This window comes from Coloeus monedula (assembly GCF_965178545.1).
Source record: "Coloeus monedula genome assembly, chromosome: 25".
Lineage (NCBI taxonomy): Eukaryota > Metazoa > Chordata > Aves > Passeriformes > Corvidae > Coloeus > Coloeus monedula.
Window position 1 is genome coordinate 1531138 of NC_138805.1, and position 23754 is coordinate 1554891.

The following is a 23754-nucleotide window of genomic DNA, read 5'->3' on the forward strand; positions in this document are numbered from 1 at the left end:
GATGGGGGGGGACCCCGGAACCGGGGGGGATCCCGGGATGGAGGGGGACCCCGGAACCGGGGGGGATCCCGGGAGGGGTCTCGGGCCGCCCCCTCCGCACCGCGGCCCCGCTCAGCTCCGACTTCTTCCGCGGTGAGATCCGGAGGGGTCCCGGGCACCGCAGCGGGGATTTGGGGGACACGGGGAGGGGCACGGGAGGAATGGGGGGCGGGGGGTGTCGGGGTGTGGATCGCTGAGGATCGGGGGGAGATCAAGTAAATTGAGGGGTCCCAGGGAACGGAGGCGTTGCTGGGGTGTAGGAGGATGTACGGCGGGGTCCGGAGTGCTGGGAATGGGGACGGGGTCGAAGGAATGGGGTGTCCCGGGAATGGGGGGCGCTGGGGTGGTTATGGGGTATATGGGAGGGTGCCAGAGGGGCTTGGGGTGATCGCTGGGGACTGCGGGAGATCACAGTGCGCATTGGAGGGGTTGGGGGGAGAATTGGGCGGCTGGTGGTCTCAGAGGAGACTGGGGGATTCCAGACGGCCCAGGGGAGACTGAAGGAAGGGTCCCAGTGGGAACTGGGGGTCCCAAGAGGGCACTGGTGGCGAGACTGGGGGCCCGCGAGGGACTGGTGGGGATCCCAGGGACGTTTTCCCCGTGCCCCAGGAGGAGCCGGGGGGTTCGCAGAGAGGCCGGGGGGGAGTCTGAGGAAGCGGGGCTACCTGGGGAGTGTCCTAGAGTGTCCTAGAGGGGTCCCAAGGGGTGCAGAGGGCACTGGGGTAGGTGGTCCATGGGGGCTGCCAGCTGTGCCCCCCAGGCTCCATTGCCCCCATTGGCCCGGCAGAGCTGGGGCAGACCCTGCAGCGCATGGGACAGACCCTGAGGGATCAGCTGCCGGCCGCGGCGAGCGGAGGACGGGGCTGGATCCCCCCGGGAACCCACCCGGACCCCCGGCCCCCCGACGAGGCCGATGTGGTGGTGGTGGGGGGCGGCGTGGTGGGCTGGTCCGTGGCCTACTGGCTGAAGGTGCTGGAGGGCCGGCGGCGGCGGCACGGAATGAGGGTGCTCGTGGTGGAGCGGGACCCCATGGTGAGACATCCCCTTCCCAGGGCAGGGTACGGCCATGGGAAACCCCCTGAACCATTTTTATTTTTTGGGGTCCTCTCCTTCAGTATTCCAGAGCCTCCACGGTGCTGTCGGTGGGGGGGATCCGGCAGCAGTTTTCCCTCCGGGAAAATATCCAAATGTCCCGTTTCTCTGCCAGCTTCCTCCGCGACATCAATGTATGTGGGGTTGGTTATATGGGCAGGGGGGAATTTGGGGAATCCAGCCCCACTCACCGTGGTCCCCCTATCTCCTTACAGGAGCATCTTGGGGTGCCGAATGAGCCCCCCATCGACATCCAGTTCCAGCCCTCGGGATATCTGTTCCTGGCATCCCCCCAGAGCGCTGCCGCGCTGGAGGCCACCGTCCAGCTCCAGAGGTGGGGGACACACACAGGACCCTCCCGGGGGGGACAGGTTTCAGGGGGTGAGGGTCATCTTGAGCCTCCTCCACATGCTGGCCATCCCCAGGGACGAAGGGGCACAGGTGACCCTGCTGTCCCCCACCCAGCTGAAGGCGAAATTCCCCTGGATAAACACGGAGGATGTGGCTGTGGCATCCTATGGTACGTGGGAGGATGGGGGAGGGCAACACCCTTCCTCATCCCCATGCTTCTGATGCATGCTGGCTTTATTTATGGAAAGGGAGGTCCAGCCCCCCCCAAAGTGCATGTATTCGTGTGTCACGCTGTAGTCCCCCCGCATGTTTCCCTGCCCAGGTCTGGAGGATGAAGGCTGGTTCGACCCCTGGACCCTCCTCAATGCTTTCCGGCGCAAAGCCACATCCCTGGGGGTCCAGAGCTGCTCCGGGGAGGTGCGAGGTGAGGGATGGGGGTGCACAGTGAGGATTCCCTCCTGCCACCCCCAGGACCCCCCACCTGACCCCAAAACCCTCCAGCTTTTGTCACCTCGGCCAACCACATGATGCCACCAGCACTGCCGTCGGCGCGCATCAAATACGTCCACGTGAGTGTCTGTGCCACCCCCCAGCTTCCCAGGAGCGCCCGTGACCCCCTGGCACCTGTGACCCCCGTCTGTGCCCTCCCAGATCTACATGCCAGACAGCCTGGAATACCAGCCGGTCGCCTGTGCCATCGTGGTCAATGCTGCAGGTGCCTGGGCTGGGAAGCTGCTGGAGGCGGACGGGCTGCCCAGGGCGCTGTGCCGGCCCCCCCTGCCCATCCAGCCCAGGAAGAGGTACCGGGGGCTCCCAGCAGGGACAGCCGGGCAGCACCCCTCTGTTGTGGGTCAGCTCCTGGGGTCAGAGTGGGGGCACATCCCAGCAAGTCCTTTTTCAGGGGGGTGATCCCCTTGGTGCTGTTTTGGGGAGCACCCCCCACCCCTGTGTCATCGTGGGTACTTTTATTTTGGGGGGGTGTCATCCTGGCACCCCTCTGTCTAAGAGGGGGTGACGTGAACCCCTGGGTGCTATCTTGGGGGGGATCACAGAATGGGACACACGTCCCAGCACCCACCACCCTCCAGCTTCTGGGGGGGATGGTGAGCTTCCTCAGTCTGTTGTTTGGAAGTGGGGTCTTGCATCCTGGAGCTCCCATTATTCCTCAAGTGCCCCCAGCCCCAGTGTCCCCATTACATCCCCATACTCCCAATCCCAGTGTCCCCATTATCTCCTCAGTGTCACCTATTTCCCCTCAGTGCCCCCAGCCCCAGTATCCACAGTATTCCCCCAGTATTCCCAGTGCCCCCATTATTCCCCCAGTGCCTCCATGACCTTGCCTCCAGCCCAATTATCCCCATTACCCCTCACAGTATTTCAATTATCCCCACACTCCCAGCCCCTCCAGTGTGTCTAGGAGTGACATGACCCCTCCATGTTATTTTTGGGGGGGGTCAAACATCTCCCCATCCCAGCCCCACTGCACCATATTGGGGGACAGGGGGAGCACCCCTCACACTTTTTTGGGGGTTCCCCAGGTATGTGTTCTCCTGGCACTGCCGCAATGGCCCTGGCCTCTCCTGCCCGTTCCTCATCGACACCTCCGGTGCTTATTTCCGTCGGGACGGCTTCGCTGGGAACTACCTGGGCGGGATGAGCCCCTCTGAGGTGAGCCCGCAGGGTCCCCTAATATTACCACAGGCCTGGGCCCTAGGGTGTATCACCGTGTCCCACAGCCATAGGGAGGAGGAGAGAGAAGATCCAGCAGGCAGGAATTGTGCAGCAAGATTGATTTATTTATTTATTTTACAAACTCTTTTATAGACTTTTTTCTTCATAATCTAATTGGACAAAGGACCAGCCACCCCTTGGGGGTGATTGGCCAAAATCCTAAAACATCCATTGGCAAAATATTTTTCTACTGTACTATAAACAAGACTTTTCAAGGTTGCAGGTGGCTGGGTTGTTTACAGAACTGTGCTGCATCTTCTGTGAGAGAGAAAAGTCTCTCACGGACTTAGAAAATAGCAAGAAAATCCTCGCTAACAGCATTTTTGTATCCACACCCTAAGATCATTCACCCCCCTGTTCTTCATCAGACTCCCCGAGTTTATCCTTTCCCAGGAGGAAGAGCCAGATCCCAGCGATCTCTCGGTGGATCATGAGTATTTCCAGGAGCAGGTCTGGCCCCGGCTGGCTCGGCGGGTCCCAGCTTTCGAATCCCTGCGGGTCCAGGGCTCTTGGGCGGGATACTACGACTACAACACCTTTGACCAGAATGCGGTGCTGGGCCCGCACCCCCGGCTGGAAAACCTGTTTCTGGCTGCGGGTTTTAGTGGCCACGGGCTCCAACATTCGCCAGCTGCCGGCAGGGCCGTGGCTGAGCTGGTGATCAAGGGCCGCTACGAGACCCTGGATCTGCGGAGGCTGGGGTGGGACAGGCTGGTGGATGGGGAGCCGCTGGAGGAGCACGGCGTGGTTTGATGGGGGTCGGGAGGGGGGAAACTGAGGCACAGCCATGGACCCCTCCTCCCCAGGCCAGAGGTTGTGCCCTGTAGGAATAAAATGGTTGAATGATGAGTGTGCTGGGGAATTAATGGGGTCCACACCTGCCATGCTCCCTCCAGCAGTGCTACCAGTATCCCCCCCAGTACCCTCAGTTCTAATGTCCCCATTAAGACTCTCCACAGCTTCAGTGTCCTCACTACGCCCTGTTCCATCCCAGTATCCCCATTATGTTCCCATACCCCCAGTCCCGGTGTCCCCAGTATCCCACAATGTTACCTATTGCTTCCCCAGTTCCCCCCAGTCCCAGTGTCCTCACTGTTGCCCGTTCCTCCAGTGCTCCCATTATCCCTCCAATGCCCTCCATTCCCAGTACCCCCATTATGTTCCTGTGCCCCAGGCCCAGTGTCCTTGTTACTCCCCCAGTGTCCCCACTAGCCCCCATTTCCCCCCACACTTCCATTATGATCCAGTGCCCTCAATAGTCCCCCAGTGCCTCCAGCCCCAATATACCCCCAGGGATCCCATTATCCCCACAGTGCCTCCAGCCCCAGTATCCTCAGTATCCCACCACTGTCCTGCAGTGTCCCCATTTCCAGTGCCCCCAGTATCCCCCCAGTGCTCCCATTATCCGCCCCAGTGTCCCCAGTTGCAGTATGCCCATTACCTCATCCAGTGCTCCCATTATCTCCCCAGTGCCCCCAGCCCCAATATACCCCCAGGGATCCCATTATCCCTGCAGTGCCCCCAGCCCCAGTGTTCCCAGTATCCCCCATATCCCCCCAGTATCCCCCAGTGTCCCCAGTATCCCCCCAGTGTCCCCAGTATTCCCAGTATCCCCCAGTATCCCCAGTATTCCCAGTATCCCCCCAGTGTCCCCCAGTATTCCCAGTATTCCCAGTACCCCCCAGTACCCCTCTGTTGGGGTTTTAGTTTAGTCCTAGTTTTTTCCCAAACATATGCATGTTGCTAGGGGACAAATGGCTGTACTTAAGAAAGACGAAAGAGCTGCCCATTGGGGGTGGGGTGGGCCTGGTTACTCCTTTGTTTCACCTGGGTGTGGGGTCAGTTCGCTCTCGGCGTTTGGGGAGAGAAGCTGCAGAGAAAGGAGCTGCTGGTTCTTTTTTCGGCCGTTTTTCTTTTCTGCTGGAAACAGCGCCGGGATCCCAAAGCCGCTTTCCCTGCCCTGCTGGAGGCTGGGCTGTGACCGCCCTGCCCCGCTGCTGCTTCGAGCCTTCGTTATGCTGTAGCCGTGCTCGACCTGCCTGGACCTCCGGGGGGTTCCCCGTTTGGATACATCTCATCTGTCCTCTGGGATCTGTGCTCATCCCTGCTGTTCCAGCCTGCTGTTCCTGAAAGTCCGGGATCAGCTGCCCAGGGGTTTGTGAAGCCTTTGTTCCATCCCTTCCGGGATCCCGGGATCAGCTGCCCAGGGGTTTGTGAAGCCTTTGTTCCATCCCTTCCGGGATCCCGGGATCGGCTGCCCAGGGGTTTGTGAAGCCTTTGTTCCATCCCTTCCCGGGATCGGCTGCCCAGGGGTTTGTGAAGCCTTTGTTCCATCCTTCCCCGGGATCCCGGGATCAGCTGCCCAGGGGTTTGTGAAGCCTTTGTTCCATCCCTTCCCGGGATCCCGGGATCAGCTGCCCAGGGGTTTGTGAAGCCTTTGTTCCTTCCCTTCCCGGGATCCCAGGCCGCCAGTGCCGCGTGCTCCCCGAGCTCGCTCCGTAGCGCCCCCTGCAGCCGCGGGGGAACCATCGCACCTGCCCTGCTCACCGGGAGCCGCCAGCGCCCCTGCCGGCTGCGAGCGGAACTGCACCCGAGGGGAAAGGGCCCGACAGCCGAGAAGGCTGGGACGGGGTTTGGGATTGTTTGCTGTTACTGCCAGAGTTATTGCTGTTTGTTTGACTGGTTATACACATATCGATATATGTATATACAGTAAAGAACTGCTATTCCTATTTCCCACATCTTTGCCTAAAGGCCCTTGATTGGTTATATCTGCCACTTCAAGGGAGGCCTCTGCCTTCCTTAGCAGACACCTGTCTTTCGAAACCAGGACACCCCCAGTATCCCCCAGCATCCCCCAGTATCCCCAGTACCCCCCAGTATCCCCCAGTATCCCCAGTATTCCCAGTATCCCCAGTATCCCCCAGCGTCCCCCAGTATTCCCAGTATCCCCAGTATCCCCCAGTATTCCCAGTATCCCCCAGTATTCCCAGTATCCCCAGTATTCCCAGTATTCCCAGTATCCCCCACTACCCCCCAGTATCCCCAGTATCCTCCAGTATCCCCCAGTATTCCCAGTATCCCCCACTACCCCCCAGTATCCCCAGTATCCCCAGTATTCCCAGTATCCCCAGTATCCCCCAGTATTCCCAGTATTCCCCCAGTGTCCCCAGTATCCCCCAGTATCCTCAGTATTCCCAGTATCCCCAGTATCCCCCAGTATACCCAGTATTCCCCAGTATCCCCCAGTATCCCCAGTATCTCCCGTATCCCCCAGTATCCCCCAGTATCCCCCAGTATCCCCAGTATCCCCCAGCGTCCCCCAGTATTCCCAGTATCCCCCAGTATTCCCCAGTATCCCCAGTATCCCCCAGTATCCCCCCAGTATCCCCCACTACCCCCCAGTATCCCCAGTATTCCCAGTATCCCCCAGTATTCCCAGTATTCCCCCAGTATCCCCCACTACCCCCCAGTATCCCCAGTATTCCCAGTATCCCCAGTATCCCCCAGTATCCCCAGTATCTCCCGTATCTCCCGTATCCTCCAGTATCCCCAGTATTCCCCAGTATCCTCCAGTATCCCCCCGTATTCCCAGTATTCCCCAGTATCCCCCCGTATCCCCAGTATTCCCCAGTATCCTCCAGTAGCCCCCCGTATTCCCAGTATTCCCAGTATTCCCCAGTATTCCCCAGTATCCTCCAGTAGCCCCCAGTATTCCCAGTATCCCCCGTATCCGCCCCGTTCCCTATTCCCTTCCCCGGGTACGCGGCGCCCCCTGGCGGCGGGCGGCAGCAGCGCGCACGCGCAGCAGCGGTGGGGGCGGGGCGGGTTGCGCTGGCGTTTGGCGCATGCGCAGTGGGCGGGGTCCGGTAGTGGGCGGGGTTCGGTGGTGGGCGGGGCTAGGAAGTGGGCGGGGTCCGGCGGGGCGGGGGCGGGGCAGTGGGCGGGGCGAACGCGGTGGGCGGGGCGAGCGGCAGCGGGCGGGGCCGCAGCAGTGCGTGTGCGCGGCGGGCGCGGCGCATGCGCGGTGGGCGCGGCCGGGCCGTGTGAGCCGGGCCCGTCCCGCCGTGCGCCCCCGGCCCGGCCCCGGTGAGTGCGGGGGGACCGGGGGGCGGCACACGGAGAGACCCTCGGGGGGCACTCCCGGGAACCGCGGGCCTCGGGGTAGCCGTGGCGAAACAAACGCCGAGGGGATTCTGGGCACTGCGGGGGCGGCCCTGAGGGAATTTGGGAACGGTCGCCCCTCAAACGCACTGTGTGGGGAGACTGTGGGGACAGCCCTGAGGTAAAGTACGGGCGCCCCTGGATTATGGGGGGTCGCACAGACCCCCGGCAGCCACGAGGGGGTTCCGCCCCTCGCCGTGTGGCTGAGGGTCACCCCCTCAGCTGTCGGGGGGTGCAGACCCCCAGGTCACCCCTCAGCGGTGGGCGGTTCCTGTGGGTGCCTTCCCCCTCAGGGTATTCCGTGACTCGGGTTTTTAGGATGAAGCTGCCTTTGACTAACTCGGTAATAAATCTGGAGCCCATTTCTTGTTCTGCAGCTTAGATCCCGGCAGGGTTTGACTCGGAATAACCAAAACAAACCCATTTTTAAAATGATTTTTGTTTGTGTCCTGCGGCCGCAGCAGCACCACTGCCCTGCCGGGGTTTGTGACTCCAGCCTGCTCCAGGGCTTCTGGGAGCTCTGCCTGGGAGGAATGAGAGGTTTGCATCCTGGTGGGAGCACACGGGTTTTGTTAGCTGGTGATTTTTTTTCTTCCTTGATTTAGATGCTGGGTTTAGTTCTCTGGTGCTTTCCAAGAGCTGTTCCTCTAACCTTGAGCTCTAACCCTGAGCTCGTTAACACTGTGATATGAGCAGGGTGGGTCCATTCCCAGTGTGGGCCGGGACTCCTGTTGGAAATCACCGGAGTGTGATTGAATTTGTCATTCCCCGGTCAGCCCAGTGTCACCAGCTCTGCCATGGCCCTGTGTGTTCTCTCTCCGCAGGCTCCATCCGTTTCCCATCTCTCCAGGATGAGAGAGGCTTGGGCCTGGCTCTCCCCCTCTCCCTGTAGTTGATAGTTTGGGAAGCAGAGGTGATGCTGGAGTCGAGATGGCTGACAGCGTGAGAATCTTCCTTCATGACCTCGTCAGGGTGAGGCTCTGCGTCCTGGGGCTGCTCCTGTTCGCTTTGGGAGCACCCTCCTTCCCATGGCATCAGGGAATTTGAAGGAAAAGGGTCTCCAGGTGTACTTTAACACTGCTGTGTGGTGTGTCTATGTGCAAAGGGCTCGGTGTTTGCTGCTGAACTTCTGATGGATTTCCTTTGGGCACAAATTAATGAAAAATCTCAATAATATTAATAATAATATTAATTATAAAATAACAGTATAGAACAACACACAAAATGTATAATATATTTTAATAGAGAATGCATAATGTGTATAATTTAATAATACTTCTAACAACAATAATAAATGAATGTCTGTGACCACAGCAGCTCTGTCCCAGCAATAAGGTCCCACCCTGTCTTCCTCCATCCAGGGGTAAACACAGGCTAAAAGCCACTCATGCAGTAATTTGTGCTCAGAAATAACTTGGTTTGGAAAAGAAGCAAAGATTTGGTGAAAGCCCTGTGGCTACAACCTAAAAGCAGGAGTTTTGTCATTTCCCAGTGCTCCTACACCATCAGTTGGAAGAGCTGCCTGGGTCAGGGCCCAGCTCTGCTGTTTCAGACATTAATTTGGCATTGACATTTGTCCTCTTTGATCAAGAACTCCATGTGCCCAACTGCCACCAGGGTGGTAACACCGTCCTGGCTCATCCTTATGACCTCTATTTTAAAGGGAAATTGTGATGACACACAATTGATGTTACAGTTATGGGATCATCTGGAGCTGGAAATAATTGAATAGGATCCCAGAATGGGTTGGGTTGGAAGGCACCTTTTAAGTCTTTCTCATTCCATGTCCCTGCCATGGCCAGGGACACCTCCCACTGTCCCAGGTTGCTCCAAGCCCCATCCAGCCTGGCCTTGGGCACTGCCAGGGATGGGGCAGCCACAGCTGCTCTGGGCAAGCCGAGTCCGAGGAGATGGCGCTGCAAATCTTCCAAACGTGGAGTAAGGGAAAACTTCTGGGCACTCCCCTACTAACAGATTTGCAGGGATGTGGCTGGTGGGAGGAAGTTTCTGGGATGAAGACAGATGCTTTTATTTGTGAAGGAATAAGCATCAAACTCATAAAGTGAGACTTTGCACATCCCAAATACTGGTGTAATTCCATTTTATTGGCCTCAGAGAGCTGGCAGGGGATGAGGGGCTTCCTGCCAGACAAGGCTGGGAGAGATCTGACTCTTGATTTCTGCCAGGGTTATAAATAGTGCAGATTGGAAGAGAAATCACACCTTTACAGAAAAAATTAATGCTGGTCCTGGAGACGCTGGAATGTGCAGTGATTTAGGTCACTGGGCCATGGAAGAGAGGTGGTGCTGCTGCTCCTCCAGGCCTTGGCTCCAGCTGAGCCCAAGCAGCCAGGGAGCGAGGCCAGCCATGGCACCAGGAGAGTTTGGATGGCCTGGGTCAGCCACATCCCATTGATTGCTCCTCTCTCCTCATGTCCACAGGGAATTAAGGACTCCATCTGGGGCATCTGCACCATCTCCAAGCTGGACGCCCGGATCCAGCAGAAAAGGGAAGAGCAGAGGCGGAGGAGAGCCAACAGCGCACTCGCCCAGCGGAGGTTTCACATGGAAGAGAAGAAGCAAGAGAAGTGAGTATGGGGCGTGGCCGGTCAGAAATGGGGTAAATGGGGTAATTCTCTTCTCCTCTGATAGTCAGAGCCAATAAATGGGAAACACGTGGCATGGAACTCCCTTTTTCTGCTGCGTAATGGAGCTGGAGCTGTTACCGTGAGATAAGAAGTCAGACCTTTTATGTTGTTTGATAATCAGCTTGAATTACCCCTGAAAGAACCTGGATTTATGGGTTTCTTTTCTTCCTGAATCCTTGTGCTATCTCAGATCCATTGCTGTTGCTGGTAATCGTGGGATCAGGGAAGAAAGAGCAGCTTGGATCCGATGTCCATGTCAGGGCAGATCCAGTGTCTCTTCCCCAGCCCTGCTGTGTTTTGGGGAGTCTGGAACTGCAGAACCTCAGTGGTTCTGGAAATGCCAGAATTATCCCCACGTGGCAGCAAACAGCATCTGTTCCCATATCTGACTCCCAGACCATGCCAGGATGTCTCTGCTGCGCTGATGGCACTGGGCTGGCACCTCACGCAGTGGTTTTGGGCAGTAATGCACATTCGGAGACATATTTACCAATTATTGTGGCTGGCTGGGTGGGAGGCTGGCTGAAAGGTGCAAGAAAAGTCTCCCATGATCCCGATACTCCTCAGGGGTCTCTGCAGCTCCACATCTGGGCTGCCTCTGAAGAAAGGTACAACTTTTTTGGTTTGTTTATATAAATAAACAGCTGGATTTTGCTGGTTTTCTTTATAGCAAAATCCCTCTGGTGTCAAGAGCTGACTGGGGAAGTGCTGCAGAGTCCCACAGAGCTGCTCTTGCATGTCCAGATGGAGACACCAAAACCACCCCAAGCTGAAACAGTCTCTTCCAAGACCAAAAAATGCCCCAAATTTCCAAATTTTATTATGGCAAGAGTTTGGAGAGAATCTCGGAGTCTGAGATCTCCAATACATGCTTAAAAATCTGGAAGAGAGCTTTTCTTTTCTTCTGTTTCAGTGCAGATTTTGGGACTTACTAAAGGTTGAACGAGTCTCCCTGATGTAAGTCTTGTAGAGACTGAACTGGCTGAGACATGGTGTGAATCTGTGCAGGGATTCCTTCCAGGATTTCTGTGTTTGGATAAAATCAGGTGCACCACTGGTGTTGAGCTGGTTCTTGGTGACTTTTCCAAAGCATTCAGAATGTGGGGCAGAAGTTGGCACTCGTGAGGGGACATTTGTCCAGGTGCTGGGACATTAACACGCCTCTCTCCCGCAGTGAACCCCGGATAGTGAGCCGGATATTTCAGTGTTGTGCCTGGAATGGAGGCGTCTTCTGGGTATGTGGGAATTTTTATTATTTATTATGGGTTTTATTTTAAAACCCCGGTGAAAACCCATGTCCTGCTCCAGCCCTCATATGCTGTGAGTGGTGAGCCATCAGCATGGCAGCAGGAATTGCTCAGAGCCACCACATTGCCATCCCAAAGCTGTATTTTGACGGATTCATCTTGGGATACAGGACCATAGACTTACTCAAGAGACCCACACACGAAACCCAAGCTGCTTTTCCAAGTCTTAGAGACTGCTCTCCACCTGAATATTCAATTCCTGCTTTGCTGCAGCCTGGGATACTGCTTTGCCAATTGGATATTGATGTCTTAAAGACACTTCCTCAGCTCTGACTTCCCATGCCTGGTTCATGAGGCTGATCCTTAATGGAGCCAACACTTCATAAATCAAATAACCAAATAAATGGCTTCATTTTCTCCTTACACTGGTGCAGAGTATGAGGGATTGGCATGGATTAAAGTGTTCAGCTGTAAATTGTGGCTGTATTTAAACAAATCTTTGCTCCTCTGTGTTTATGGATCACTGGGGGAGGAGAGGCACATGTGCCTTTGGATCTGTAGCCAGAGGAGTGCAAAATGCCTCACTGAGAACCCTTGTTTGTTTGTTTTTCCCTGCAGCTTAGTCTCTTCTTGTTCTACCGAGTGTTCATCCCCGTCCTTCAGTCGGTCACAGCGCAGATCATCGGTGGGTGCCTTTCCCCTCGGGGTGTTCCAGGATGCTCAGTAGTCCATGGGATGTGTTCAGAGGGTCCCAACACCCTCACGAGCTGAGTCTGTCCCACTGAGCTGTTCCTCACACCTCTGTCTCCTTGTGTTGCTTTCCTCTTCCTCCCAGTCCCAACCAATCCCATCATTAATCGCCCAGTAGAAAACCAGGGGTGGATCACTGCTGACAGCCTGTGCATGTCAGGGATCCAGCCCGGGGGTCTTGCCATTTCAAACACATTTGTCTGTGTGTGTTTGCATTTAAATAAAAATCAAGTGGGTGGAAATGTACTTTTAAAGACACTTAGAGCACTAGAGCCAGGAGGAATTCCCTGACAGCTGTGCCAGGAAGCATTTGGAGGTTCCTACACCAGTTTCTCATGTGTGTCTGTCTGTCTGTCTTCCGAAGGTGACCCTTCCTTACACGGCGACGTCTGGTCCTGGCTGGAGTTCATCCTCACCTCCATTTTCAGCGCTCTCTGGGTCCTGCCCCTCTTTGTGCTCAGTAAGGTGGTCAATGCCATCTGGTTTCAGGTAGGTGACAGGAACCTGGGCCCTGCCTTGAGCAAACGGGGAGTTTCCTCACTGGGTGGGGCTCGATCGGGTGGTGTGGGGGCACAGGAGGAAATCCCACCCCAAAACGGGCTGTGGGCATATTCCTGGAGGGAATAGAAGCATCATCCTAGGTTTAATTTCCCTGAAGCCCCCACTGCTCTGGAGTTCCATTTGCCTCAAGCCCCTGTCTCTGCTTGCAGGACATCGCGGATCTGGCGTTCGAAGTGTCGGGCAGGAAGCCTCACCCCTTCCCCAGCGTCAGCAAAATCATCGCTGACATGCTGTTCAACCTCCTGTTGCAGGCGCTCTTCCTCATCCAGGTGAGATGAGAAACCAAGCCAGGGTGGTTCCCTCCCCCAAATCATGAGCATCCCTCCCTCAATCTGCTCCTTTTCTGTCCCAGGGAATGATCGTGAGCCTGTTCCCCATCGACCTCATTGGGCAGCTGATCAGCCTCCTCCACATGTCGCTGCTCTACTCGCTCTACTGCTTCGAGTACCGCTGGTTTAACAAAGGTGAGGGAGGGCTCCCTGCGTGGAAAGGGGGAATTTACCTGGGTTGCGGGTTTCTCTACTGAAGGAGCATCCAATGGGGTGTCACAGACTCATCTTCCAGCAGTTTTTATATGGAATGAAGGGTAAATGTGAGCCAGCAGTGTGCTCAGGTGGTAAGAAGGCCAGTGGTACCTGGCCTGTACCAGCCCCAGTGTGGCCACAGCTCCAGGGCATTGGTGAGGCACTGGTGAGGCCTCAAGTGCTGTGCCCAGTTCTGGGCCCCTCATGACAAGAAGGACATTGAGGAGCTGAAGCGTGTCCAGAGATGGGCACAGAGCTGGGGAAGGGTCTGGAGCAGCTTGGGGAGCTCATCCTGGAGAAAAGGAGGCTCAGAGGGACCTGGGTCTCCACAACGCCCTGACAGGAGTGGGCAGCCAGGTGGGAGTCAGCTCTGCTCCCATGTAAAAAGTGACAGGATGAGAGGACATGGCCTCAAGTTGTGCCAGGGGAGGGTCAGGTTGGACATCAGGATGAATTTCTTCTCTGAAAGGGTGGTCAGGCATTGGAAGGGGCTGCTCAGGGAGATGGCGTAGTCCCCATCCTTGGAGTTGCTCAGGGGATGACTGGGCGCGGCACTCAGTGCTCTGGTCTATTGATAAGGTGGGGATTGGTCAAAGGAGGTGATCGATCCCAGCCTAAATGGTTCTGTGACTCTCTGGTGAGGGTGTCTCCTCACCACGGGTTCATTCCCATGGGATTTTCCTCTTGGCAGGAATCGAAATGCACCAACGGTTGTCCAACATCGAGAGGAACTGGCCCTACTACTTCGGCTTCGGCTTGCCGCTGGCATTTCTGACAGCCATGCAGTCCTCCTACATCATCAGGTGGGAAAGCCACTCGGGCCCCTCCTCCTCCTGACACCCACCAGACCCCCTGAGTGCCCCTTATTTTATTTTATTTTATTGTATTTTTCCCTTGCAGCGGTTGCCTCTTTTCCATCCTTTTCCCTCTCTTCATCATCAGCGCCAATGAAGCCAGGACCCCCGGCAAAACCTAGTGAGTATCCCTCATTCCCACCTTGGATCCTTGTCCAACATCCCCAGCCTCCCCCAGCGCTCCCCAAAACCCTGCCAGGGGCGTTCCCGGCATCGGGAGCTGATGGATTCTCTTCCCTTTCAGCCACTTCCAGCTCCGTCTCTTCTCCTTGGTGGTTTTCCTCAGCAACAGACTCTTTCACAAGACCGTCTACCTTCAGTCCGCCCTGAGCGGTGCTTCCTCCTCCCCCTCCTCCTCCTCCTCCTCACCCTCTCCTGCCAAACACGCGGCTGCTCCGGGGCACTGAGCTGCCCCCGGGCCCCGGGCAGGGGGGACACCCACGGGCTTCTCTGCGCCCCCGATCTGCAGCGACGGGCAGCACCCAGCCTGACGAGGTGTCACTGTCAGCTCCACGTCTCCCCCTGGAAATTTTTTTGGGGGAAAAAAATCTGGGTTTTTAACACCTTTGTGAGTTTCCAGGAGCCGGGTTGTGCCCTGCGCTTGTTTTATAGTGGACTCTTTTGTACGCCTTTCCCGTGCCATCTCCCTGCCTTGGGCCAGTGGGTCGGAAGCCCCTCCCCCGTTCTGCCGTTGTGTCCCTGCCGTGTCTGCCCCGTGTCCCCCGTCCCGTCCCGCTCCCTCCATCTCCCCTAACTCAGGTCGTGGGAGGGGGCCGGGATTCCCGGGAGCTCCGCCGCCCCCGGGCGCAGCGGCCCCCTCCCCGTGCATGTTCCTGTCGGGTCGGGGAAGGAACCGGTGACGTTCAAAATAACCCTTTGGATATTTTGGGGCTGGTTTATCAACTTTTCTCTAGTATTTTCACACTGAAACATTAAACGGAGAAACCACGATTCTCAGCCGTTCTGCGCCTGCCGCTCTCGTTAGTCCGGGCGGGGGTTCCCCGGGACGGGCTTCCCCCCCCGGCTCCCCGCAGTGGTTCCGCCGCCCACGTGGCCAGCCCGGCCCGCTTCCGCCTCCGCCCACGTGACCCACGCGGCCCCCGCCCCGCCCCTCGGGCGCCGCGAACCCGGACGGACACGTCACGGCTCGTTCGCCCGCGGCTCCGCCCACTTCCCGCTCCGCCAATCGGGAGGCGCCGTGCGCCGCAGGCACCGCCCCGCAGCCGACGAAGAGTTCAGCGCTCCGGCCAATGGGCGCGGGCGCGGCTGGAGTGGCGTGGGGGAGAGCCAATGGGAAGCGGGCGGGGGCGGGGCGCGGGCTGGCGGCGGCCGCGGCAGGGCGGCTGCGCGGGGCGGATGGACGGGGCGGCGGGGCCGCGGTGAGGGACGGCACCGGCACCGGGACCCGACCGGGGCTGAGGGGGCTGGGGGCGGCGCGGTGCCCGGGTTGGGGACTGCCCGGGTATGTGGGGTGCGGGGTCTGCGGAGTGAGGGAGCTGAGGGGTCACGGGGTGCCCGGGCCTCGGAGGGTGCCCAGGCGTGTGGGGAGAGGGAGCCCGGCGGGTTGAGGCGTCCCAAGGGCTGGAGGCTGGGGGTGTTCGCGGGGCGTGGCGGGCAGCACGGGGTGTCGGGAGCGCTCAGTGTCACTGAGAGCTCCTGGGGGGTGGTGGAGGATCCCCCCCGAGGGCGCTGGGGCCCCGGAGCAGCGCCCGGCAGAGCCACTCGTGCCCAGAGGCATCTGCGCTGTGCTCCATTATCGCAGGGGATCCAGGAAACAGCCACCTCGCGGTATTTCTGTAGCAGGCAGTGCCCAGTGTGTGCCAGTCGGAATCACTTTTGGGTACAGGAAGGCTTTTTTAGGCCCGGATTGTTTGGGTTTTAAGTCTCAGCCTGTCCCAAGGCATCCTCCCTGATGTAGCTCAGAGATCAGAGCTGCACATTTACCCACCCGTGCTGGGACTGAACCCGCCCAGAGCAGCGGGAGGGGTTGTCTTGATGGATTGGGCAAGAAATGATTTGAAGAAATCTGAATGTTTTCAAGGTGGAAAGATACTAAAGCTGTGATTCTCCAGTAAGAGTTTCACTTCCTTGGTGTGCAACCCCAGGATTTCTGTGGCTTTTCCTCCCCCTGGTGAGGTTGAATTATACGGCCACGTTGTCTGATGTGGGGAAAACTGATTTACTGTCCTGGCCTGCAGTAACAAACTACTGGGATATATATATTTGACATAAGTAATTCAAAGTGGGAGTAACCAGGAGCTGTTCAGACCTCCTATGTGTGAGAAAAAGCATCCATTTCTTGCATTGTCCATGGGTTATATTTTTTGTGCATTGCTTGCAGGTGATGGTTAAACTCCAGAGAGCATCCAGAGGGAAGGCAGAGGTTTTGCTCAAGTTTACACTGAGGTTTTGTTCTGTGCACAGAGAAACAGGAGTGTCCTCTGCCCCAGAGAAGTTCTGGGCTCTGTAAAGGAAGGAAAACCAGCCAGGATTTGGAGTGACAGCTCAGGTCAGGACAGGAGGTGAGGGGTTTGGGGGGAAGGCTGGGCCAGAGTGGGGGATTCAAAGTCTAAAGGCTCATGAAGCCTTTAAAGATGACGTGGTCTGAGTCGCTCTTTGATACCTTCCTGATTGTGTCCAGGTGTTCAAGGATCCTCAGGCCCTGCATTTGATGTGAAAATGACCAAGCTGGGGTTTCTCCGGCTCTCCTATGAGAAGCAGGACACGCTGCTCAAGCTCCTCATCCTGTCGATGGCAGCTGTCCTGTGTAAGTCTGTGTCCTCAGGGATGGCTCCTGGTGCAGGAAAACCCAGGGTGACTCATGAGCTCTGTGTGTTCACTCTGCCCCTTCTCTGTGTTTGCAGCTTTCTCCACGAGACTTTTTTCTGTCTTAAGATTTGAAAGTGTCATCCATGAGTTTGACCCGTAAGTGTCGTCTTCTCCTTTCCTGGGGGCCCGCTGGGCTTTTCCTCTTCTGGAGCACACAGAATTCAGGCTCAAGTTAATCCCCATTGAGGATGTGGGATTTGGAGGGCACCTTTTAGTACAGCTTGGTTTTCACTTGGTACCCAGAGCTCTTCCTGCAACCCAGATCCAAGAATTACCTGCCATTGCTTTTCTGATGGGAGGTTATTCCTGACCTGGGCACAGCAGGAGAGAGAGCTCCTGGCACAATTTGTGATGTCCCAAGTTTGTTGCTGATTAAATCAGTCCCAAGGGAGACTGTCACCTCTGTAAACGCACTATTAACCCCATTGGGAGGAGGAATGAACCTTTGCAGCTGAGGTTTGGGGCAGTTGAGGGAAACTGGGCCAGTTCCCTGTGCGTGGAACTCATGGGATCAGCCCTCACGGTGCTGTCACACCCTGTCACCCTTGCAGGTATTTCAACTACCGCACCACCCGCTTCCTGGCTGAGGAGGGGTTCTACAAATTCCACAACTGGTTTGACGACCGAGCATGGTACCCCCTGGGCAGGATCATCGGGGGGACCATTTACCCAGGTGAAGCTTTTGCCAAGCTGAAAGGCACATGGTGCAGGGGAGAATTGGGAGAGGGGGTGGAGAGTGCATCCAAGAGTGCCAGCTGGAACAGAGGGCAGCTTGGGGATGCATCCTGGGCAGCAGCTCCTTCCTGGTGAGTCTTCGGAGCACCCTGGTAGCGGTGTCACTTCCATCCCCAGGCCTGATGATCACATCAGCAGCGATTTACCACGTGCTGCACTTCTTCCACATCACCATCGACATCCGTAACGTCTGCGTGTTCCTGGCTCCCCTCTTCTCCTCCTTCACCACCATCGTGACTTACCACCTCACCAAAGAGCTCAAGGTACGGGCGCCATCGGGCTGTGCCCCACAGGCTTTGGCTTTCCAGAGGAGCAGGAGCTCTTTGCCGTTTGGGAGAGCAGCTGGGTCAGAGCTTTGGAGGTGACCGCCACACTCCTCAAAACCCCAACCTTCTGGGAAGTGGGAGATCTGTTTGAAAACTTTGTTTCCATGCTCAGTTTTTATTCCTTTGAGTAATAAAACTCCTAAATCCCAATGTTTTTCCCAGGATGCAGGGGCAGGGCTCCTTGCTGCCGCCATGATCGCTGTTGTGCCTGGATACATCTCTCGATCCGTTGCCGGCTCCTACGATAATGAAGGTGAGTTTGTGACCCTCAGGGAAACCTTTAAGGACTGTTGGGTGCTGGAAGATGCTGCAGGGCACAACAGAGGCCCTGTCCTTTCCTGGTGATCCCTGCTGGGTTTGTGCAGTATAAACCTGACTGATCAGAGATCAGAGGTGGTTCTTGGCCATGCCGTGGAGTAGAGGGAGTGTTTCCCAACTCTGGCAGCGAGTTCATCCCAGTATCCTTGTTTGCCAATCAAAAAGGGTTTTGTTACCTCCCCAAACTCTGCCAGGAACTGGAGCTACTGTGTGGTTCCTCTGTGCTTTTATCCCTGTTCCAGCCATGACGTTGGGACTGGCAAAGGCAGTCCTCTCACTGTCAGTGCCTGGGGCAGAGGAGGATCCAGGTTCCTTTGCTGTAGCTGGGATTTTGGGGGCTGTGTAGGAGTTCTTCCAGCCGGTGTGGCTGGAAGAAGCCACGTGAGCTGTTAGACACAAACCCCGCAGAGTTTCAGTCTAGAAACCAGATATCAAACACTTCTCCCAGGCCTGGCTCTTAGTGTGATGGAGCAGCACAAGCATTTACAAATCTATCTCTAATGGCTTGAGTGCTCTGCCGTGCCCCAGGGGTGACATTAACAGCTCCGGGTCCTTCCGCAGGTATTGCCATATTCTGCATGCTCCTGACCTACTACATGTGGATCAAGGCCGTCAAAACTGGCTCCATCTATTGGGCAGCCATGTGTGCCCTCGCCTATTTCTACATGGTGAGTGTCCCTTCTCCCAGCTCTGGGCTAAACTTGACTCTGAGATCCCTCTGGATACGCTCACCAGGAATCCGTGGCGTGCTGTTGCTGCGTCCATGTGTCCAGAGAGCTAGAACCTCTGTGGAGGTGGATTTGGAATGGGTCCTTTCTTCCCAAAACTAGTGGGTTTTATGTGAAGTTTTCTTAATAGTGTTGAAAAATCCGTATTTCTGGCAGCTGGGATGTACAGGATGCCCTAGGATAGAGCAGATCCCAGCTGGTATTGCTGCCAGGTGAAAATCCTGCCTGCCATCCCAGGAAAGCCAGACTTCTGTGTTTCACCTCAGCTGTACAGCTGTTCAGTCCTGGAACTCGTGGGTGTGTGTCTGCTTTGTGTCCTGGCAGGTCTCCTCGTGGGGCGGCTACGTCTTCCTGATCAACCTCATCCCCTTGCACGTCCTGGTGCTGATGCTCACCGGGCGCTTCTCCCACAGGATCTACGTAGCCTATTGCACAGTCTACTGCTTGGGAACCATCCTCTCCATGCAGATCTCCTTTGTTGGCTTCCAGGTGGGCACCAGGAGGGTTTGCAGACTTGGGGATGGGTTGTAACAGAACAGCAGCGTGCTGGCACCTGGTTTTCCTTCTTGCCTTCATCATTGAGGTTGTAAGTGGGTGCTGACTCCTTGTTCCAGCTCCTGTTATGCTGATTCCTTGCCACCTTTGGCGAAATGAGCCTTTGGAGGTGCTGGATGACTTTCAAAGCTCCTAATGACCTTCCCAGCACTGGTTGTCTTTCATAAAAATATCTTTGGTTTTGGTGAAGGAAACTCTCGTGCCATGTGCATCTTGGTATGGCAGGAAACAGGCTTGCCTGGTTCGTGTTTGCAAGAGAATCCAGTTAATTTTCCACATGGATTCTTATCAGAATCAAAGCGGATGTAGGAAAAGGACTCGTGCCAGCTGTGCCAATCACAGGGAGGGAACATTGGAACATTTCCCTGTGACTGAGATTGTGCCAAGAAGTGATTTGGAAACAAAGCTGGTAACGGCTCTTGTTCGGTTCCATATCTGACCGTGCTCTGCTGCACTCCCAGCCTGTCCTCTCCTCGGAGCACATGGCTGCCCTTGGAGTCTTCGGCTTGTGCCAGATCCACGCCTTCGTGGACTACCTCCGGAGCAAGCTGAACCCCCAGCAGTTCGAAATCCTCTTCAGGAGCGTCATTTCTCTGGTGGGCTTCGTCCTCCTCACCGTCGGCGCCGTGCTGATGCTCACAGGTAGCCCAAGGCTGTGGCCATTACAAGGGTGTTTCACCCTCTTTCCTCACTCCCAAAGGCACGGAATTTGTCCATCCTAACTCTGTGTTACTGTGCGGTGCTTGTGAGTCCCCTCGAAGGGGGAGGTTGGGACTGGCCCGAATTTGTGCATTAGCAAGGAGTATTTAAGCAGCAGCTGTAAGATAGGAGGGGCAGAGACTCTGGGGACACCAGGCTGATGCTGCAGATACTGATTGTTGCTCTGTAGTAGCGAAGAGATGCTAAAAATAGAGGTTGAGCAGGGAGGAGTTTTTTAGGGTGAAAGTGCATTGTATTTCCTTCCCAAAACGGCAGGTTTGAGTAACAGAGATTCTAAATGAGGTCTTATTCAGCCTCACACGTGCTTCCTTGGCAGAGTGCATGGCAGCATTGCCTATTACTCTGCTGGATCAAAGAGGATTTTTCTCCCCTTTCCTAGGGAAAATCTCCCCATGGACGGGGCGTTTCTATTCCCTGCTGGACCCTTCCTACGCCAAGAACAACATCCCCATCATCGCCTCCGTCTCTGAGCACCAGCCCACCACTTGGTCCTCCTACTACTTTGACCTGCAGCTCCTTGTTTTCATGTTCCCAGGTGAGTTGCCAGACCCTGAGTTTGTCACCAGAGGGTTTTCCTGCCTCTTCTGGCTGTGCTGAGCCTGCCAGGGAGTGCTGTGTCCCTCTGTGTCCCTCTGTGCCTGGTTTTATTTCATCTCTGAGCTGAACCTGACCCCTTTTTCTCTCAGTTGGTCTCTACTACTGCTTCAGCAACCTCTCAGACGCTCGTATCTTCATCATCATGTACGGAGTGACCAGCATGTACTTCTCGGCTGTCATGGTGAGGGCTGCACTGCTGCCAAGTGCTCATAACAATTTAATTTGTTTTTCTGAACTTAGTGGTGATTCTTTCACCCTGAGGGCTTTTCTCCCTTCTGTCAGTGTGGGTTTTTTCACCCCTCTCTGCAGTGAGGGAAGGTGAAATTGTGAAACTCACTGGTTTGGGTGTTACTCATGTCCCTGTGGTCAGTCACATCTCCCAGAGCCGAGCTCCCAGTGCAATCCCAAACAAATGCTCTGGGTTTTCAAGCAGGGACTGGTGACAAACAGCTGCTGATGAGCCCATTCCCACTCCTCCTGTGGCACCCTGAACACTAAACATGGTTGAGTTCTGGTGTGGAGGCAGCTGCTAATCCTTGTCTCCACCGAAGGTTGCTGAAGTGACCTCAATTTCCCACATGGGCCACTTTTGAGCACCTCAGGGAATTTCCCTCAGGGGTGTCTGAGATGGTGGCAGCTCCCCACTAAAAAAATCAGCCCTGGGTTTATCACAAGGCTCACATATCCACTGATTTTGAGGTGCTGGATTAGGAATGGCATGAAACTCCCTCTTCTCTGCTGGATTCCTTCTCCAACAGTTCTGCTGTTGCCATAGGTGCGTCTCATGCTGGTGCTGGCTCCGGTGATGTGCATCCTGTCCGGCATCGGGGTCTCTCAGGTGTTGTCCACCTACATGAAGAACCTGGATATCAGCCGGCCAGACAAGAAGAGCAAAAAACAGCAGGACTCCACCTACCCCATCAAAAATGAGGTGAGCACCAAGCTGGCTCGGGAAGATGCCTGGTCCTGGTGGGCTGAGTGCGGTAGGCTGGCGGCCCCATCCCTGCAGTGCTCAGACCCTGGGTTGTCCCCACAGGTTGCCAGCGGCATGATCCTGGTCATGGCGTTCTTCCTGATCACCTACACCTTCCACTCCACCTGGGTGACCAGTGAGGCCTATTCCTCCCCCTCCATCGTTCTGTCCGCCCGTGGCGGGGATGGCAGCAGGATCATCTTCGATGACTTCCGAGAAGCTTACTACTGGCTGCGGCACAACACGCCGGAGGTACGGGGGGTTGGGGCCTTGGGCACCCAGCCTTGCCCACTGAGGCGCTGATGCACGGCCGGTGTTTGGGGCAGGATGCCAAGGTGATGTCCTGGTGGGACTACGGGTACCAGATCACTGCCATGGCCAACCGCACCATCCTGGTGGACAACAACACCTGGAACAACACGCACATCTCCCGCGTCGGCCAGGTGGGTCCTTCCCTCCCCCGCTGCCTTGGCCAGCCTTTCTGGGCACCATGTCAGCACTGCCTAACACCATGTCTGCCCCAGGCCATGGCATCGACCGAGGAGAAAGCCTACGAGATCATGAGGGAGCTGGACGTCAGCTACGTGCTGGTCATCTTTGGCGGCCTCACCGGGTACTCATCCGATGGTAAGATCCCACTGGGAGCCGGGTCACACCCAGCCAGGGGCACTGCTGGCAGAGTCCCACCTCCAGCTGGGGCTGCGGAGTGAAAACGGTGCCAGAGTGCTCCTGTCTGGAGCTGCGTGTGCCTTTGTAGCTCTCCCTCAACTCACCCTTGCTTTTGGCCCCCCACATCACCTCAACTCTCCCTCCTGGCCCCCCAGCTCAACTTGACTCCTCATTCTTTTGCCTCATCCCAACTTCTTGTTCTTTCAGCCCAATTCAACCCTTTGCTCTTGGCCCCCCAGATCAACTCAAGCCCTCTTTCTTTGCCCCCCAACTCTCTGCCTTGCAGACATCAACAAGTTCCTGTGGATGGTGCGGATCGGGGGCAGCACGGACACGGGACGCCACATCAAGGAGCACGACTACTACACCCCCACCGGGGAGTTCCGAGTCGACCGCGAGGGCTCCCCGGTGCTGCTCAACTGCCTCATGTACAAGATGTGCTACTACCGCTTCGGCCAGGTCTACACCGAGGCCAGTGAGTCCCTGAGTCACCCCCGGGGCGTGGCACCGCTTTTGGGGGGCTCCACCACGCCCTGGCATCTCTGGGGCGCGATGCAGCAGCGCTGCCTGTCCTTTGCCCTCTCCTAGAGCGACCGCCAGGCTACGACCGGGTGAGGAACGCCGAAATCGGCAACAAGGACTTTGAGCTGGATGTGCTGGAGGAGGCGTACACCACAGAGCACTGGCTGGTCCGAATATACAAGGTATGGCACCAGAACGAGCCCACACCCCCCAGTTTGGGAAAAAAACATGGAATTCTGCCTAATTCTTCTTTTACTGCCTAGGTGAAAGATTTGGACAACCGTGGGTTGTCAAGGACGTAGAGGAGCCGGCGCCAGCCACGCCGGACACCGCACTGACCCAGCCTTGGCCTGTGCAGCAGAGATTTGGGGGTTTGGTAGGGTTTCGAGGGGGGCTGTTTCGGGTTTGTTTTATACCGTTTGTAAGCGCAGGCAGCGGTGGGAGGACCCTGCCCGCCCCATCCTGCCGGGAGTGATTTTTGTATACACACAGAGCCGTCGCCAAATCAGGAGCTGCGGCTCTCACCGGGGCTGATTGACCAGGAATTGTGAAGAATACAAATAAATACAAATAAATTTGGTGGGGTTTTTCCTCCGAATTCTCTCAGAGGGACGTTGGGGCCGTTTGGCTGCTTTTAATCGCTTGGAATGGGAATGGGGGCGTGGCCCGGTGGGCGTGGCCTGGGCGCGGGCGCGGGAACGCGGGTGGGGGCGTGGCCCGGGCAGTGCGCGCGCAGGGCGGGGCGGGGCTCGCGGCTCTGGCGGGAAAGGGCGGCGTGGCCGGACCGGGACCGGGGGCGAGATCACGGCCCGGAGCGGGCCT

At 56.6% G+C, this 23754-nt stretch overlaps 3 protein-coding genes across 9 annotated transcripts; all 3 read left to right on the top strand.

Annotated features, from left to right (window-relative positions):
- The first annotated feature begins 14 nt into the window (after positions 1 to 14).
- FOXRED1 (FAD dependent oxidoreductase domain containing 1) lies at positions 15 to 4062 on the top strand. 2 transcript variants are annotated; one of them, XM_082296888.1, is made up of 10 exons: positions 15 to 132; positions 827 to 1071; positions 1155 to 1265; positions 1347 to 1465; positions 1557 to 1651; positions 1805 to 1906; positions 1984 to 2051; positions 2134 to 2282; positions 3021 to 3150; positions 3607 to 4062. In XM_082296888.1, exons 2-10 carry the CDS (start codon positions 850 to 852, stop codon positions 3964 to 3966), a joined length of 1356 nt encoding a protein of 451 aa, XP_082153014.1. In that variant the 5' UTR covers positions 15 to 132; positions 827 to 849; the 3' UTR covers positions 3967 to 4062. The 2 variants fall into 2 exon arrangements, with proteins under 2 accessions (XP_082153014.1, XP_082153015.1); XM_082296889.1 differs by lacking the exon at positions 1155 to 1265.
- Positions 4063 to 7175: 3113 nt separating this feature from the next.
- Positions 7176 to 14911, top strand: EI24 (EI24 autophagy associated transmembrane protein). The gene is made up of 11 exons (XM_082296898.1): positions 7176 to 7302; positions 8202 to 8349; positions 9819 to 9964; positions 11199 to 11259; positions 11890 to 11956; positions 12386 to 12510; positions 12732 to 12851; positions 12935 to 13046; positions 13798 to 13909; positions 14007 to 14081; positions 14205 to 14911. The coding sequence occupies exons 2-11, from the start codon at positions 8308 to 8310 to the stop codon at positions 14365 to 14367; spliced, it is 1023 nt and encodes a 340-aa protein (XP_082153024.1). The 5' UTR covers positions 7176 to 7302; positions 8202 to 8307; the 3' UTR covers positions 14368 to 14911.
- Positions 14912 to 15266: 355 nt separating this feature from the next.
- STT3A (STT3 oligosaccharyltransferase complex catalytic subunit A) lies at positions 15267 to 23518 on the top strand. Of its 6 annotated transcripts, none has more exons than XM_082296881.1 (19): positions 15267 to 15339; positions 16302 to 16482; positions 16602 to 16727; positions 16825 to 16885; positions 17341 to 17462; positions 17642 to 17787; positions 18013 to 18103; positions 18730 to 18836; positions 19221 to 19385; positions 19913 to 20093; positions 20551 to 20706; positions 20858 to 20949; positions 21544 to 21699; positions 21805 to 21993; positions 22068 to 22184; positions 22266 to 22368; positions 22697 to 22885; positions 22999 to 23114; positions 23196 to 23518. In XM_082296881.1, the coding sequence occupies exons 3-19, from the start codon at positions 16640 to 16642 to the stop codon at positions 23232 to 23234; spliced, it is 2118 nt and encodes a 705-aa protein (XP_082153007.1). In that variant the 5' UTR covers positions 15267 to 15339; positions 16302 to 16482; positions 16602 to 16639; the 3' UTR covers positions 23235 to 23518. The 6 variants fall into 6 exon arrangements, with proteins under 6 accessions (XP_082153007.1, XP_082153006.1, XP_082153011.1 ...); XM_082296880.1 differs by having other exon boundaries at positions 16302 to 16469; XM_082296885.1 differs by having other exon boundaries at positions 15286 to 15339; positions 16385 to 16469.
- The last annotated feature ends 236 nt before the right edge of the window (positions 23519 to 23754 follow it).